The 18,442-nt window shown below is 40.2% G+C and overlaps 1 protein-coding gene across 1 annotated transcript in view; it reads left to right on the top strand.

Moving 5' to 3' along the window:
- Positions 1-15,522, top strand: part of LOC122530861 — a gene marked incomplete at its 3' end in the record, with an annotated part of 39,598 nt that extends 24,076 nt beyond the window's left edge. The window contains exon 4 of the mRNA XM_043658256.1: positions 15,406-15,522. Coding sequence (XP_043514191.1) covers positions 15,406-15,522 — 117 coding nt within the window. The remainder of the gene's footprint in view (positions 1-15,405) is intronic.
- Positions 15,523-18,442: the final 2,920 nt, after the last annotated feature.

Raw genomic sequence — 18,442 nt, 5'->3', positions numbered from 1 at the left:
TTTCGTATCCTACCTGCTGTAACGAGCACACTGCCAGCGCGAAATAACTTGTATAAATCACCGATGACTGCATACACAAATTCCGCGCGATTCCAGCCGTCGAGCTCGCAATGTTTTAATAAAACTCGACGAGGTCCAATTATTCGACTCAACGCCGCCCGTCTGAATTTTCTCTCCTGACAGTTCTCTCCAGTTTTTCATATCCCTGCCCCGGTTGGCTGTAAAATGGCGTCCGATCTTCCGTGCAGAGAATACCGATCGCTTCGTCGCCATTTGCGAGTCTTGTTGTTTCGTTCTTCATACTCTGCAGATTCTGCAGAGGAATCGAAATGAAACGCGAATTTTTGGATTCACGGGCAAACGATGTGTATTGTTATTATCGTAAAAAAATGCGAGAGATTCGTGATACTCAACGAAGAGAGAGAAAATTTTCTTTGTACTCTATCGTACAGCGGATTCATACAGCAGATATTTCGATACAGGGTGATTGAATTATGGAATAATCGAGGTGGAATAATCGGTTCAATATTCGGGTACGAACACGGGTATTCTGAACACGAAATACGATGATCGAATTTTCTCTTCATCAGACCCGGCACGGAAAGAAAATCGAAGAGTTTTTCGCGATGAAAATTTGGAATTTCTGGGAAATCGCTTTATATTGAGCCTCGGAACGCGGCTTATCCAAATGAAAGATCGATAATTTCGACCATGTTCGCCAGAACGAGTATATATTTCGTTTCGATTCGTTAACTCGTCTCGTTAAACGGTCTTGTTCGTTCACGTCCCTTTCGAGGCGCGATCGCGAATCATGGGCGACAGGTCTGAGCATCGGCCGTGATTTTCAGAAGCTGTCGTCTCGCAACGTTACCGGGAGCTGCGTTTTCGAGTACTGGCCGTGGCACAAGACGAATTTCAGATGCCAGAAGCATGCACGGGAAGTTTGACGCGTTGCTGACACGCCTTAAACCGCCGCCGGATGAGGCGGGTTCGAAAAGCGCGAACGGAAATTTCGAGATTACGACTGTTTCGTTACCCCGAGTTCGCGTCACCGAGTCGAAATGAACGTACTCGAACCGAGCAGTGATTTTTCCTCGAATCGTTCCTCGTTTTCCTTCCTCGTTCTCCGAGCAACCGCTTGTTTTTGGCTTTTATCGAACTCCCGTTTCGCACACCGAGCTTCGACGCTTCTGTCTTTCCCCCGTGTCTCTCTGCGATTTCACATTTTCTTCTCGAGGACGTTGTTATCCTTCGACAAGGAACGATTTGTCTCTGATTTCCTCGCGCGGAATAAATGTTAGACACGTCTCGTGGATTCTGATTGTTGGCAGATTTTTCAATCCTTGCGCGGAAGTATCTTTCCTTTGAATTTCGACGAATTCTGCCGCATCCTCCATCGTCGTAGCTGCGAATCGGGTTATCGTCTCGCGTGAAAGATATATTTCGAGACTCTCGAGATTCTTCGAACAAACAAAGTTCGGATCTATGTCTGTTTGCAAAAACTAAATTGAGGAAATTAAATTAAAACCTTCGAATTTCGCGGACCATAACGAGTGACCGAACCGTATACAGTAATTCGCCGCTTTCTTTTTCTTTTGAACTCGTCGGTGTGATGTCACTGGATAGAAATAATTAAGAAGTAATAAACTTATCATTTGTTTCGCCTGCGTTACATTCAAATATAATACGTTGCAATTTAGAATAAACAATTCTCAACGTGCTACGTGGTACGTCATTCCGGCGCAAGAGGTTAATATTTGCAATCGTGTGCAGTACGATGAATATTGGATTTTAGAAGCGAAAAGTATCACGAGACAAGACTTGAGGCTCGAGATATTTGGTTCACGATTAATTCGCCGATTGGATATGCTCGCGAAAATTTTTCAATGCATAGTAAAATAGTCCGGATGGAAATGTTTACAAAAACAGGAAGAGGGTGGGGGGGGATGAAAGTTCGCGAGTTTTTCCATAGAGCTAAGTGTTTTTCGCAAAACAGTTAAAGACCGGTAGTTTTACTGTTTTATTATGCAGCAGCAGCAGCAGCAGCAGCGATTCTTATTTAAGTTTCGCAGGTAAAACATCTACCTCGGGGTTGGTTCGAGAGCGGTTCGAATAATTTCACCCCGTTCCACTGTCCGGCTGCTTTCTGCCTTCGCTGCTCCTCGATGGAAAAACGAACGCAATCGAAATTTTCATCAGGGCAGCGCAGATGAATGCCTTCAACGATGCGTGAAATTATATCGATAAATATAAATTAATTACGATCTCGATATTATCCAACGGGAATTTCTGTGAAGCATGGCCTTGAACTGCTTCGAGGCTCAACGTTTATTAAAATACTAACAGCTTTGATCGATTTTACCGGGATTTAAAGAGGAAAAGAGAAGGTATTGTCGGAAGAAGATATGAAACAACTGAATTTTGACTATCGGTGGTGGATATTACAATAAATATTAATCTACGTAACTTTGCCACGTAATTATCCAAGTCGTTGAATGATGGCAGAATAAATTCCGTAACTTTTATATTTCGGTTTATTGGAGAGCGTCGTACTTGGCTTAGGATGATGTAGCAAACTCTATAATTCATCGAGATTCACTGTCCATATTTTATACCAGGCTCGTACGATAGCGATCGGGGATATCAGAAATCTTCCCGGTGACTGTACCTCGATCATAAAGTCAGCTCCGTGTCTCGTTCGTCGCGAAAATTTTCGAAGCGACGCGAAATCTACTTTGCAAATTCATTCTCTGGGATGTTGTCGAATCTCGGCACGCAATTGGGCCTGATCCGTGCCCGTTTACTTCTCTCAGAACCGGCGAACAGCCGAGAGCAGAAAGCGAGCAAAGCGCAAGGAAATAGAGGACATCAGGCTCATCACCAGCGCGCCCCCGGGGGCGCATCGCTTCGCATTTAAATTTATAATCCGTTCTCGGCCGCGTTTCCGTTCGAATCCGTCCTCGGTAAATCGACTCACAGTGGAATGCTCGGTTCTTTCACGCCGCGAGCTGACCCTTCTAATCTTCGTCGCAGTGAATTCTACTCTTTCGCGCCCAAAAGGAACGAAATATAAACTACAAGACAGCCAGGTCAAAGGAACGAGAAGAAAACGACAAACTTCAATAGCGACGAGGATTAATCTCAGCCTCCCCGTGTTCCGTGCAGAACTGTAAAAGAACAGGATTAAGTGGAACTGTTGGAAAGCAGTGCGGCAAATATAAAACAACGAGACGATCGCAGGAACAGAAGGGTTGACATGCACGGGAAGACAGAAAGAGGGCTTGGAAGGGTAGATAAACGATTTCCGGTTGACTGACTGACGTCGGTTGCTTACCGTTGCCTCGGGACGAACGCTCGCTTTGCTCTCTTTCTCTTTCTCTTTCTCGGCGGCTAGCACGTTCCTACACACGAAACAGTACCGGGGTGGTTTCTTCGATGTCTGTGCGTTCGTACACACACACACACACGCGCGCGCGCACGCACGCACGAACCGCTGAATGTACAAACGTAACGTGCACGCTCGAGCTGCGACACCGTTTTCCGCTGGGTGATTCGGCCGCGATTAAGCCGCTCGGCGACAAGACGCGCCAAATTGCACGGTATTTCGAAGAGGCGGTTCCGCCGCCTCCGTTCACAACGTTCACCCTCTCGCCTTTCCGCCCCCTCGCGTGCGCCGATCCCCGTCAAACGGAACCGGTTAGAAGAGATTACGGCATTCGCTACGTGAGACTGCGACTTCTTTGGGACCAATTACCCGATTCCTAAGCACCGCTAATTATCTCGTTGTTTCACTTATCTTTTGTTTTGTGCTTTCGTTTCGAAGTGAAATTCAGAGAGGCTGCGTCTTGCGACAAAATTCCACAGAACGTACAATTATGGGAAAATGTAATTGTACATGAAATAAACAAAAGTACAGAGTACTTTTTACAATGTTTGGTACGTAAAATGATTTTCTATATCGGTAGTATTCTTTTAAATTATACTTTTAAAAATATATGATTTTACGTAATAATCCGCAATATATTTAAGTGTTTTAAATGTTTAAATATGTTCAAATGTTTAGATCGTCTTGTAATTTCACGAAGCACGAAAGAAACTTTGAATAAAAATTTGCCTCGTGTCTCTGATTCACATACTTCTATGAAGAATCTGTCCTTCAGTATAATTGATAGAACGCTATAATTTTGCATGTTGGTGAAACTACGAAATAAAACTTTGCCCGAACTTTACAATGGACCTTTAATGCTTTACTGCGGCAGCTTCGAACATCCCGCGGCGGAACGTCAATCGTAGTTAATTCGAGGCGTCACGGGCGACAATTTTCAACAACACGAAATCCGGATTCGCTATCTCACGGGCAAGGAACAGTGTCCACAAGTTGGCTGTTTCGTGCTGGGCGCCAACGGGCGCGATTACAAGGGATTCGCAGAGACAAGAGCTCCCAAATTGCGGCGGAGTGTTTCGCAACTTCGCCTGAAAGTGCGCCACGATATCCTCGAGAGAAACCGGGCATGCGAAACATCGCGTTCCCAAGAAATCTCGGCTGCATAATTCAAAAACTACCATTACGTCCCACTCGTCTCTAACGCGTGACCGCCGCTGACATTGGGAATTCTTAATGTATCCAGGGAGACGTGTCCCATCTGCTAGGGGGCAGCACGTTTGACTTCAATTACAGACTACCAGACTCTCGGTACCATGTATTATTTAGCGTTGTACTCGGTACATTGTATGTATTATTTAGCACGCACGAATGGGAATAATTTTCTTCAATATGGAATCATGAGGTGCGTAAATATTTGAACGAGAAGAAAGAAGAAAGCGTACAAGATAGATTACTTCGTTCTTGGATTCTAACAGGAAAGTTTAATTACTTTGATTGATTTTTTTTTTTTCTCTCTCATTGACAGTTAAATTCTATCGTTTCTCAGTGTTTTTCGAAATAAGATAGATTCGTTCATTTGCTATTAGTTGATTCTAGGGAATTTTAATAGAAATTGTTTTGATACTTTTTTTCAGTTAATTTAGTGCTATCACTTCTTAGTCTTTTTTTTTTTTTTTTTGAAGTAAGATAGATTACTTCGTTTGATATTGGTAATATTTGGATTCTAACAGGAAGTTTTGGTAGAAATTACTATGAGCTGAGGAAACCTCGGAAATTATTCGGAACTTCTTGCTGTGCGGCCTAAAAGCGAGTCAATTGTCCTGTGCGATTGTCAGGATTTGGGACTGATTTTTTTAGCTGACCAAATTTTGTAGCTTAAAATATGAGAGTATGGTTGTGTGTGCGAGTGTGTGTGTATGCGAGGACAAAGGTTTTGAGGGTGAGTTTTCACAGAAAAAATAGCGAGTCGTGAAAGTGTACAGATCTAAAGAGAGAATCGAGTTGTGGATAGATCTCTATAGAGTATATAGATATAGTGAATAGATCTCTATAGAGAGTAGCGAGTCATGAGAGAATCGTAATAGCGTGAGATTCCAGCGAGAGCGTTTTTCAGCATTCTTCAATTCCTAAATAAAATATATTTATATTTATTTCAAACCACGTACCTACATCGATAAAAAGTAATACAAATTTCCTAGGTAAAATACAGAGATACCTTGGTATCTTTTCCTCAGTTAAATTCATGCCATCGTTTCCTAATATTTTTCGACGTTACGTTGGATATCGTTTCCTTGTATATCGATATTTTCAAACGCCAAAACGATAGGAGATTTAATTTGGAATTTATTCTTACCTCGTCCGATATAGAAGCATCGAATTCATTTCTCCGTCCAATAAGGGCTCCCAGGTATCTTTCTTGATTGTGAATTTGCCTCGAGCCAACAACATCCTAGTGAGTGAAAAAGAAATGGCAACGGGTGGTGCGGGTGGTGCAACTTCTCTCGAGGTGCGTCCTCGCGAAGGTGGCCGATTCGCCTTCGTTCTTCGAAAGGACGTCGCTTCGCGATATCGATTGCACCGGGCCCGGGCAAATTCCATTCCGACGGATTCTCGTTTAATTTTCCACGGCGCGATCGTAATCGGAGGCAAACGAAACAAAAATTGAATTCTTTCGAAGGCATCGGAGCACACGGGAACGCAAACACACGGTGCACCGTCGCGTCTACGAACGGCGGGGCTAGGGGAAGGGAAATCGAATGGACTTTTCGGTCGTGGGTTAAACTTCGTTTGATGGACGACGGTTCTACAGAGCGGAGCAGATGGGGAAACGAGCAGAGCAACGAGACAAAGGTATACATGCGAGAAGGATGGGGAGAGAGAGAGAGAGAGAGAGACCGCACGAACGTGCATCTACGAGGATCGCGGAAAATAAAAGCATCCAATTTCCTGGGGATACCTCGTCGAATCTACTCTTTCTTTTATTTTTCGTCGTTATTACGCTCTTACTACGTCGACGAGAGAAAGAGAGAGGCCGCGTTTTTATCCTCGAATCACGCGATGCCAAATCCAGCTGCAAAAGTGAATTACAACGAGCCACCGGGCCGACTTCTGTCCGCTCGGGCAATCACGGCGAATCTTTCAATTACACGTGTCGTTTTCTTGGCTCCGAACGTGTTTCGTCGAGATTCACGCCTCGTTTTCCCTCCACGGAGCTTCTCCCGCTCGCGCCGATCTTTCTGTTTTCTTTCGCGTTCTTTCCCTCGGATTGTACTCGACACGGCAATCTTGACCGTGTTTAAGCGAGACACCGGTTATTCCGGTTTGGTGATTTGCTGTGGATCGTGGCAGCGTGCTTACTCGTCACGTTTGTGATTATCGATAATCGGGTAGAAAATTTGCGAAATGGTGGATACTATAAATATCCAAAATCGTTCGTGTTGTGGAATTAGAATGGAGAAAATAGACAAATGAAATGGCAAAATCGATATATTTGATTAGTATATGTTGATTAGTAATAATAAGATTGATAATAAAAAACAAATTTCCATTTGAATGTGGATTCAATCCAATTTCAAAATTTATATTACCATTTTCAACGCCATTTTTGATCAGATTATTATTCTTAATTTTTGATATTGAAATTACTTTATTAATTCCTATAATTTTACATTTAAAATATTTAAATTTCTATTATATATTAAGTATAATTTTATTATTTATATTTATAATATTATTTATATTAATTATTGAACAAATAATGGGATATTTATATTGAATATTTTAATTAAATAAGAATCACGATGATTAACTTTTAGGCCGAAATTAAATGTAAGGTTTACTTAATATTTGTTAGATTTATTTTAAACTAAAGCCAAAAAGAGGCAATTTATTGTTAATAAAATTATTGAATAAAATTCTAATTTGATGATCGAGTAGAAAATTTGCGAAATGGTGGATACTATAAATATCCAAAATCGTTCGTGTTGTGGAATTAGAATGGAGAAAATAGACAAATGAAATGGCAAAATCGATATATTTGATTAGTATATGTTGATTAGTAATAATAAGATTGATAATAAAAAACAAATTTCCATTTGAATGTGGATTCAATCCAATTTCAAAATTTATATTACCATTTTCAACACCATTTTTGATCAGATTATTATTCTTAATTTTTGATATTGAAATTACTTTATTAATTCCTATAATTTTACATTTAAAATATTTAAATTTCTATTATATATTAAGTATAATTTTATTATTTATATTTATAATATTATTTATATTAATTATTGAACAAATAATGGGATATTTATATTGAATATTTTAATTAAATAAGAATCACGATGATTAACTTTTAGGCCGAAATTAAATGTAAGGTTTACTTAATATTTGTTAGATTTATTTTAAACTAAAGCCAAAAAGAGGCAATTTATTGTTAATAAAATTATTGAATAAAATTCTAATTTGATGATCGAGTAGAAAATTTGCGAAATGGTGGATACTATAAATATCCAAAATCGTTCGTGTTGTGGAATTAAAATGGAGAAAATAGACAAATGAAATGGTAAAATCGATATATTTGTCACATACACTCGATTACCGCACACCACAATCATCACGATGATACGCAACAGATATTTCAACATTTAAAAATCTTTCAGTCGAAGTTCAAGCGCAGCTCTTCTCTCGGAAATCGAATTATTTTCCAATCAAATTTTTACTTTACGTAGCGTTCGAATCCTTGAAAGAAACTTTTTTTTTCTCAAAGAAAGGGAATGAAAGAAGAACCGCAATGAATCTCGGGTCTTCCCCAAGGTGTTTAGTCTCTCAGAAAAGTAACGGTCAACGAAGAAAGGCGGTTAATCTGCAAGTCAATTGAAAGGTCCATCGAACGTCCGTATTTTAACTATCCCCGGTTTTCCCTTCCTCCTTCATTATTATTCCCTTAACCGCGAGAATGTTCGCCCTTTTTATTTCGCGGTTGAATCGTTACCGGTCGGAGTATCGAAGAGGTCGAGACGACGACGGCGAGAAGAAACGAAACCAGGGGCGGCCGTTCAGTACGTTTTCATCGAACAGCTCTCGCGGCAAACAATATCGAGTCCTTTGGACTCAACGGGAGGGATGAAAAGACGCGAAATAATGAAGTGGCGTAAGCGAAAAATTTATTCGCGTTGTTCCGACTGATGGAAGATCGGCGGATAGAAACGGAATATAATTACTTCCGTTTTCGGGGTCATTCTCGCGCGCGAGCAATTTTCATTCTCGATTAAAACGGAAGCGTCCTTTCTCTAGGCGTCCGTCATTTCGATAAAACATTTGAGGAAAAAAGAGAAGAAGAAAAAAGAACGGTCCCTATCCAAAACGGTTCGCGAAACGCGCAATTAACGACCAATTACTGCGTAGTTGGTCAGCGTGTAATTACGCTCGCTCCCATTGTAGCCTCTAAAACACGTTTATTTATGTACTCTCATTTCACGACCATTTACGCGACCATGGTTCCACCAGTGAATCAATAAGTGGTAAATAACGAGCGATAAAATCGATGACGACCTACTGATCGTAGGATCGTAGGATCCGTGGTGTGTTGTGTAACGAACGAACAGTAGTTGATGGAAACGATAAAATTGTTTTCTGTGTTTCCCACAGTCGCGAATATTTTTGCGAACAAGAACGCGGGTAAACAGATCGAGCGCGGGCGAGAAGAATCAATCATTTCGCGGCTACATTTTTATCTGGCTAGCAGCTACGAAGCGGCGGACAACAATTTGCGAAACTTCGGATATTCCGATGGAACAACACGAGCGCGCGCGAAAATTCTCATTCCGTCGTCGTTGCGGCGATACTTTAAATCATCCCGAAAATCCGGCACCGGCTGTACCAACGTCAGCGCGACACTTTTCGCTAATTAATTACCGCGGCAATAATTCTCGCGGCAATCGTCTGGAAATTCACTTGTCGTGCGCCGATTCGAAATGAAAACCGTCAATCTCGGTAATGGAACGATTCGATATTTTCCCGCAAACGTGGCTACCCGAATAAATATGCGCGTGACTAACGAATATAAATTACAAGGAATGATCTATTAACTCCCGAACGGCAGACGATTCACTTTGTTTCTTCGAACGTTTTTTTTTTTTTTTTTTTTGTAGTCGTCTCTGCCCTACGTTTTCACGTGACAGAGATCACTAGCGACGTTCATTGACCGATGTATTGACATCTCTCTTGAATCTTTTCTTTTTTTTTTTTATATGGGGGTTTAGCGTCGCATCGACTACGAGGTCTTTAGCGACGTGTTGAAATTGTCTCTTTATATCTGGTCTAGTAGTTGGGTCTCCTTTAGGTAGTTGATAACGTTTTTTTGCTGTTTCTGGAAGGTTAGAGCGGTGTTTTGGTTTAATCCGTATTTACTTCTTACGTTTCGTTATTTTCTGCATTCATGTAGCAGGTGGTGACTCGAATCTTTTATTTTGAAGCTAAACTACTTTTCTGCGTATCAATACTAGGAATTTAACACGCGTAACTTTCATGTAACAAGATTCTTTCATATCTCGATGAAAATTTTACAGAAATTTCTCAATGGAGCAATTTCTCTTTTCACGTACTATAAGCTAATAGCGCTGTGAGCTAACTAATCCACGTTAATGCGTTTCACCCATAAATTCACGATTCTTCCAAACGAATTACGAGTTAATAGAACGAGTTTGCGACAGTGCACAGTTCAAGAACCGACGCGGGAACAAGAAGCGGGACAAAGAATCGTACACGGAATAGATTGAAAAGGACTCCACGCCAATTAGACTGTTTGCAGGTCTGGCTGGAAGTCGATGGGAAACCGAAGAAGAGACACCGGGTATTGAAATTCAACCGGGTTTAATAGACAGTCCCAGGTCGAACGGTGCGCGACCCGCAGCGACATCAATAACGTTAATTAACATATCAACGAGACAATCCCGGAGATGCGTTTCCCGGTGGTAATGCCTTTAACTGGGACCATTCAGTATACCTGAGCTGGCTCATTCAAATCTTGATACAGCGGCGCGTGTACGTGTACGGTGGCACGGTGGGCTCGCGTTCCATTGTCGCATCAAGGGTCGGATACGTGACCCCATAGTTCACCATTGTATCGGACGTATGGTTTTGAATTAATTGCCGCGCGGCATCGGCGAGCGACGCGGATTCGATTCCCCCCTCACTCCTCCCGCCGTTTCTCGTCGCTCTGTCGATGCACGGGTATCCACGATGCCACGCGTATTTTCCAACGTTGCTAATCCTCGGCTGGATAAAACATTTCGATCGGAGTTACGAGGCTGCGCGGAGATAAGCGACTTTTTTTTTACCGATCGGTGCCTGGAAAAATTGTTTCTTTCTTTTTTTTCGATTGTTCCTTCGGGCCGGCTTTAGTTTCGCATTGATAAGTTGTTGATAACGTGTTCGATTTTTTTTTTTTTTTTTTTTTTGATGCTTTGATTGGTTTAGATCAGGAATCGAAATTGACAGGTTTGGGTTGGGTTGGGTTAGGTTCTTTTGTTTTTAAAAGAAATTCTGTTCGAACTTGTATATTTCGTGTAAAAGAAATTGTTGTTGCATTGTGGAATTTTTATTGAAAAATGCGTTACACTTAGGAACAGATATTTTAGACTCCGTGTAGTAACTTCCATGGGAACAAGTTATTTCGGAACATTCGATTAAAAATCATTTCTACATTCGAGTTCCAGTATTTGTTACAAATATTGAGAATTTTTTTTTATATTGATGAACAAATTGTTCGTTCCTCCTGCAGAAATATTTTTGTTTTTGTATTTTACAAGTTATTTTTAATATTTGTTCCCATCGGCACTTGTAATGTAACAACAATCTTTCGAGAAAGTTCTACGATCCGTTTCAAATGTAACCTATTTAAAAGTTTTCCTAGATCTTAGATATTTGAGATATTGTGGATATTTTAGTTTATGTTAAATATCTGAATTATGTTGTTCAAATGTCAAATGTAGGTTATGTTCTTTTTATGATGATTTAAGAGATTGATGTGAAATAAAATGAGATGAAAGAGCTGAATAGAACGATCTCGAATGTAATTTAATATTTCTTAATTTTTGCATATTTTTTGATTATAGTACACGAGCAGACACGTTTATTTTCTACGCATGATGTATTAAAATACTCCAGGCAAGGGAATTGCTATTGACATTAAAAGACAGAAAATTGATATTTCACACGGAGAATATTTAATTCCAATACAAAAATATTCAATGAGATAACATTCAAAACTATTTACAGTAACTCAAAAATTTAAGTACATGTGTGAAATACATCATCAAAATATTACCTAATATCTAATACAGATCAGACGTATAGTGCATCTAAGAAACGAATCGATTATTCACTTACAACAAGTTTTCAGAGAGAGTATGCAGAGAGAGAGAGAGAGAGAGAGAGAGAGAGAGAGTCAAATAGTTGAAGTTTAGAGAGTTAGGGAATTCGTCAAAGAATCCGCAGAATTTATGCAAGTTTATAGCGGTGTATCCGAGTTAATAAGTATTAAGTGCAGTTGCCGTTAATCAAGAAACTTTCTCGCACTATGTACACAAATATTCCACCGGTATCCGCAATTTCTTTTCTTCCTCGTTCTTTTTTCCAAACTCGAAATGAAACTTTCTTTCCCGCCTCTCTCTCTCTCTCTCTCTCTCTCTCTTCCTCTTCTTTCCTTACCTCTTTAATTTCTTGCTTGAAACTTTGGTTATTCAAGGAAACCGTCCGATTCGAACGTCGTCTATTTCATCCGCGAAACGCTCGTGAATCAGAGCGGGGATTTTTATCCCCAGTTCAAACACTCGCGCTCGGTGATTGCGTTGCTGAATAATTGCGAAGAAAAATTCTATGAGACGTTCACAGAAGACTGAGCAATCGTCCGAACGAGTCGATATTATCCGCTCTTTTTCTTTGTCGTTTCGTCTCAGTGTATCGACTAAATGACCGATAGCGCCGCGGTTATACTTCAAAAAGTATTAATTTCCATAATTGTCTTAATTTCATCGACGGCCGGAAGCGCCCAGACAGCTAGCAGTTTCTCTCTCTTTCTCTCCCTCTGTCTGTCTCTGTTAGTATTTTGCTGGGAAACGAAAACAATTACCAGATTGCGCTTCCCTCGCGTGCATCGTCGCGTGTAATTTCTTATGATAATAACAACACGTCCGAATTAACGTTGCGATACCATCCCTGTTAATTAACATCGAATTCTAGTAAATAATCGACGCGAAACTCAAACTGACTCCTCACCGAGCCAGTTCAATGACTATTCGGACGATTTAATTGGCCAAAAGTCGCGTTACTGGAAGTGCGCTTGCAATTGGATGAGATTTTTCTTTCATGTTTCTTAGGAAACTCGAAACTTCCAATGCAAATTCCGGGAAATTCGAGATTCTTGGGAAACTTTAAATTCTTGGCAATTCCAAAATTTTTTTATTACTATTTATTTTTTTTATTACTATTAATACCAAACCCAACCTCTCCCGACCATTTTCAAATATATTCTCACACACCCGTAGTGCGTACAATTTTACTTTTTTATTAAAAATATATACAATTTTACTTTTTTATTAAAAATCACTGGTCCGAAAGTATAAAGTTTTGAAGCTTAAGCATTCCTCTTCACAGTAGGTTTAGTGTAAAGAGAAAATGAAATTATAGCCGGAACTTACCGAGAAGTGTAGAAAATTTCGCTGATTGCGTAATTTCCAGTCATGCGGGCCACCGATATAAAGAGAACTTCCTTGTAAATCGCGTGACAAACCTATTGAAAAATAGACCATTTCGAAGCTTTTTAAAGTTTGCTCTTTGCAATGATTGTAGAATTATAGTCGCGGACGTCATCGGGAAGATACAAAAAAATTCCTCCCAGAGTCACATATCTTCCAATGGCACGACTTTTGGCCAGCTACCCAACTGCGCATTGTCTTCGAACAATCTCGGATAACTGGAAACCAGGTCGTAATCATTTTTCCTATTTCATCGAAGAAATTACCCTGCCAGACATTCGCGAGCTACATTGAAGCGAAATAATACTCGGAATTTATCGGAGATGGAATATCCAGCATTTCCTCCCCCACCACCTTCCCAAAAATTCCCTAATTACCGATTCTTTAATCGCTGATAAATATTCAGAGAAATGCGAATATTCTTCCTCTGAGAGGGTCTCATCTACGGAAAATAAATGCAAAAGGAACGCCTCCGCGAGGGATTGTACTTATTTCACTCGTTCGCTCTCAACCAGAAGCAAGTCCGCGAAGATTATTCGCGAGAACGCGACGGTGGATTAAAGAAAACTGGCGAGAATTGTAAATCGAGACGGGGTGTAGACACTCTGAGATCCTGACGGTGGGATAATAATCAACGTTACGGAGCGTTCCCCTCTTACATTAGCGGAGGGAAAGGCGAGACGGCGAGTCGAATTGAATCAGCACGATTCCACCCCTGTTGCGTATTACCCGTTGCGTAACCACTCCAATCCACCAACCATTTACGAGCGTATTCTTCGCGAACGGGTGGAACGAATCCTTTGAAGTCGCCAGCAATCGAAGAAGCAATTCCGAACCAGCGAAAACCAACTGTGCGGTTGTTCCGTCGGGAAAAGTGTGAGGTAGCGATGCTGCGAATATTTTGTGGTTCGCTCGTTGACGGATGCTTCGTCGGCTTCTTTTTTTTTTGCGAAAGGAAATAAATTGTGGAAGGATCTTGCAAAGTATCGGTACTTTGAATTGTAATATTTAATAATATTTAACACACGTTCTTTTTATTTATTTTATTTACACGCAACGTATCAGTGCTTTGAAATTTCGCGAGATGAGGTTTTATTCGTATAATTTTTAACATCTTTCAAGAAATTTACAAACTCATTGGTTTTGAACACTAAATCATAATTATTTTTTACTTTTTAAACTCACTCGTATGAAAATACGAGTATGTTGAATTGAAAAAGAGAGGAGTACCGCTGAACTGAAAAATACACATTGCATAGTAACGTAAAAGGAGAGGAAATCGGGGGATCAATAATGCTTTCATATTTCAGTACAGTAACCCAGACGATCGTCAATATCACATGTTACAACTAGGATCAATCAGTATCGAGAAGCATGGCCGCGCGTGATTGGTATCGACTCGTACGACCCAAAGACTATTACTGTCCATTCTACTGATCTCAAACTTGCCAATACCATGTCGATACATCCCGTGGCTATTAAGTTTCGTGATTCGACACTTGTCTACCAAAATCTGTGACACGACCATTTAAACTTTCCTCGAAAAACAATCAACTTCACCGCGTTATGTCTTTCAATTGTAAATCGAGTAATTCGTGATCTACGTGGAACAGGTTTCTCTAACTAACAGACCGTGTTTTTACTTTGATAAAAAGGCTTGAACGTTCTGCACTATGAGGAGTCGAATGTTAAAATTAATTCACCGCGTGCATATAGTTTTACTTGCTTCGTAAAATAAACTAGAAGGACCAAATTTCTTTAAAAACCGTGATGATCATTAATATTAAAAATTAAAGCATGCAATTTAGGTTCTTTACTCAAAAAAACTAATATTAAAAATGTAATTAAACAGTTCTCTGTAAAATGGACACCTGCATCTGGTTTCGCTCGTTTCGTAAATACAAAAAGACGGAAAGTTCTTTTAATCGTGGCGGTTATTAATATTAAAAGTTAAAGTATGAAATTAAAATTTTTTATTAAAAAGAAAAATTAATTTAACAGCTTTCTGAAGGAAAGACCTGCAGATCTGTCTTTGCTCGTTTTAAATTTGTAAAGATCAATCTCTTTAAGAACCATAGCGATTATTAATTCGCAGCCAGTGTTAAAAAATTAGAAGTAAAGCTCCTCCGTTCGCCATTTTCTCTCGCGAATTCTTCTCGAGAGAGCCGTTCAATTAATCTAGACGTCAAAGAGACGACTCTGGGTCAAGTTAGAATAATAGTTACCGATTGTGAGGTATCAATCGTCCTTTCGTTACAGATGCGAGGGTGGCTGGCTTCAGCTCGAAGGTGGTGGTCGAGTTTGCGGTCTCAACGAACGTTTCGATCGACCGGTCGTCCTGTTCTCCGACCGATCAGTCCCGATCCTCCATATGCAGTGAGTACACAACATCTATTACGCACATTCGTTACATATATCAAATCACTGTTATCTCATGCACTTTATTTATTCATTTATTTATAACAATTTATTATTGATATTCATTATGAATTCCAATATCGTTAGCATTGAAGTTAACATATTAACGGGAAATCGATTTTTAATTAATTGTATTCTTTCTTAATAATAACATTTTTAATAATTAATAATTAATAATTAAATAATAATATTTTAATAATAATATCTTTAATAATTAATAATTAAATAATACTATTTTAATAATAATATCTTTAATAATTAATAATTAAATAATAATATTTTAATAATAATATCTTTAATAATTAATAATTAAATAATAATATTTTAAATAATTAATAATTAAATAATAATATTTTAATAATATTTTAACACCGGATCTTAGCGAATCTTTTGCAACATTTTATCAACGAAGTCACCAACATCAGTGAGGTTGTTAAATATTGTCGGACAGTATGGCAAGAAAGAAGCGAAAAGTAGGGAAAAATAACAAGCGGAATAGGAAAGTTAATAAGAGAGAAAGGTATGAAAAGTCGGGAAGGTTAGACGGTTGCAATCACAATACGATTCACGTTACTCACAAACCCTCTCCTGCAAGCTGTAATGGGAGAGCGCAATCGGAATGAATTGTTGCTTTACAAAATCGATTTAACATCGTTGCGCGAATTACCGTGGACGCAAAGACCGACCAATGATACGGCGAAAGAGATAGAATTCTGGCTCCCATTACGAAATAGGAACACGTTCTTGGCTAAGTGCTTCTTATTACTCCTACCCCCGGGGCATCGTTTCACTTAGCCGAACGAACAGCGAAGGCGTTCGCTCGTATCGAATTTTACCCTTGCACGCCCCCCCCCCTCCCCCCTCCCTCTCCCTCTCGGCTTTTAACTGTAACGAAAAATAAATCCTTCTCTGCGCGCCGGAGATTTCTTCATTTCTACGGAGGAAGAATTTTGTGTTTTCGTATCTTTGCACGTACAGAAGCTTTCTCGCCTTTTCGAATCGGCGTATTCGATTTTGAAAGGAGCGTACAGTGGCTGGATGTAACCGGCACGAAGGGAATTAAACAAAGAAGAGGTATTCTTCGCGGGATATACTTCTCAACTGAAGGAGGTCCTTTAGTAATTAATTGAGTCTTTTTCCCCTTTGTCCGCCATTCGCGCGACGTTATCCGGCGTTTTTACGTGCCTTCATTTAAATGCAAATTAATTTACATTCTCTCGGCCGGAAACGAAACGGCCCGAAGCCCCTGGACGGGTTCGTCGTCGTCGACCTGTTTCCAGGCCGCGATTACTTTTCGTTAGAAAGATCGTCGCCGAGTGTTAAACTTCCAGCTCGATCGTCGTTAATTGCGTCCTCGTAACGCGATTAACGCTTGAATCCTTCCCCCCCGCCCGACCATCTTGCACCAGTTCGTTCCAGTTGCTCGTTATGAGGATGGATAATATTTAATTGACAATGTAAGCCGTTCCCTGATACGATTTAATTAATTAAAGTAGCGACACGGAAGATAAAGGTACGAACTCCTGAGACCTTGTGAATTTTTATCAGACCTGTCTGCCGGGGTGTTTCGTTATTTAATCTCCCTCGAGCACGGTCAGATATAATCGTTTAATTAACAACAAAACGCCATTAATCACTCAAGGATTTCAACATCGCGGTTTCACTTCACTTTCTCCCTCTCTCTTTCTCTCGCGTTGCAATTAACTTGATCGTTGCGCGACATAATTTATTCTTTCAGCGAAGGTTCGTCCTCTATTTTTCAGCGAGGAAATAACGAAGGTGGTAATTTGCCCGAGGCGATTTCGGCTGATCAGGACATTCCAGAAGGTGATCTGAATAATTGATTAGCAGGAAGTTCTAAATCAAATCTAATCTAAATCAGGAAAGGACAAAGACGTACGCGTCGTAATTGATGAGAAAACAGAGATCGCAGGCAGATCTCGTCAGATATCCTTGGAGAAACGTTTTGCGTTTACGGCGAGCTTATTAAATATTTATGTCGGAATCACCATCCGCGGTGTACACGCGTTCGTTGAACGTAGCCCTATACATAAAACATCAGCGTTTCTCGCTACGCATCTTATGCAATACTTTTTGCTCGAGGCAGACGCTTCCCCGATCCTCGTGATTCCTCCTTCGCGCTCGACGACGATTTTCATAGTTCACCGGGAAGAACTTAGCAGTTTCTCAGCGATCAGCTTTCGCGTCGAAAGGTCGTTGTTTAAACGAGGTACCAGCAGTCTTGCGCGTCGTTTTTACCGCGTCTTTGTTAACCGGAATCATGCTAATATTCTTGTGAATTTTTTCTCCTCGGGTCTTGGCGATTCACGTCGTCGGAGCGCTTCTTTTCTACTTATTTACTTTCCCATCGAGAAATCAATTCTCGTTCACTTCGTTACGAATATATCCCGATCCTCTGTATATATCGAGCGCTGGTGAATTTTTATTTCATCGGCATGCTTTTCATTTCATAGAATACGTTAGAATTCTAAGTACGGTCCTCACGAAGCATCGAGATGTCGTGTAATTTTCTTGAATGCTGTTTTCTACGCAATAATGAAATTCTTTCGTTTGATGTTTGGGGAAGTTTGTCGCGGGTATAGTGCTGGATAAATAATTCGGACACGTATCGTTTGTTAACACCTTTATTTGATATCACGATCGACGTGGAAATTCGTTCGCGGCGTATCGCAAGGTTTAGATGCACTTAAATGCAACCCGGAATTTCCGTCGCGTTCTTATCTTTTTTACTCGGAGGCCGTACACTTAATCTCTCGACTGCTCTTTTTTATCTCTAGTCTTCGGAGCTTTTTGCTCCGAGGAAAACTCGGTCCCCGTCTCGGACATCCCTAATTGGCTAAACCGTTTTTGGGTTTTG

Source organism: Frieseomelitta varia, unplaced genomic scaffold (assembly GCF_011392965.1).
Source record: "Frieseomelitta varia isolate USP_RPSP 00005682 unplaced genomic scaffold, Fvar_1.2 scaffold_1008, whole genome shotgun sequence".
In the NCBI taxonomy this organism is placed as follows: domain Eukaryota; kingdom Metazoa; phylum Arthropoda; class Insecta; order Hymenoptera; family Apidae; genus Frieseomelitta; species Frieseomelitta varia.
Note: the sequence above shows the minus strand (reverse complement) of the source record. Positions and strands in the feature narration are given on the sequence as shown.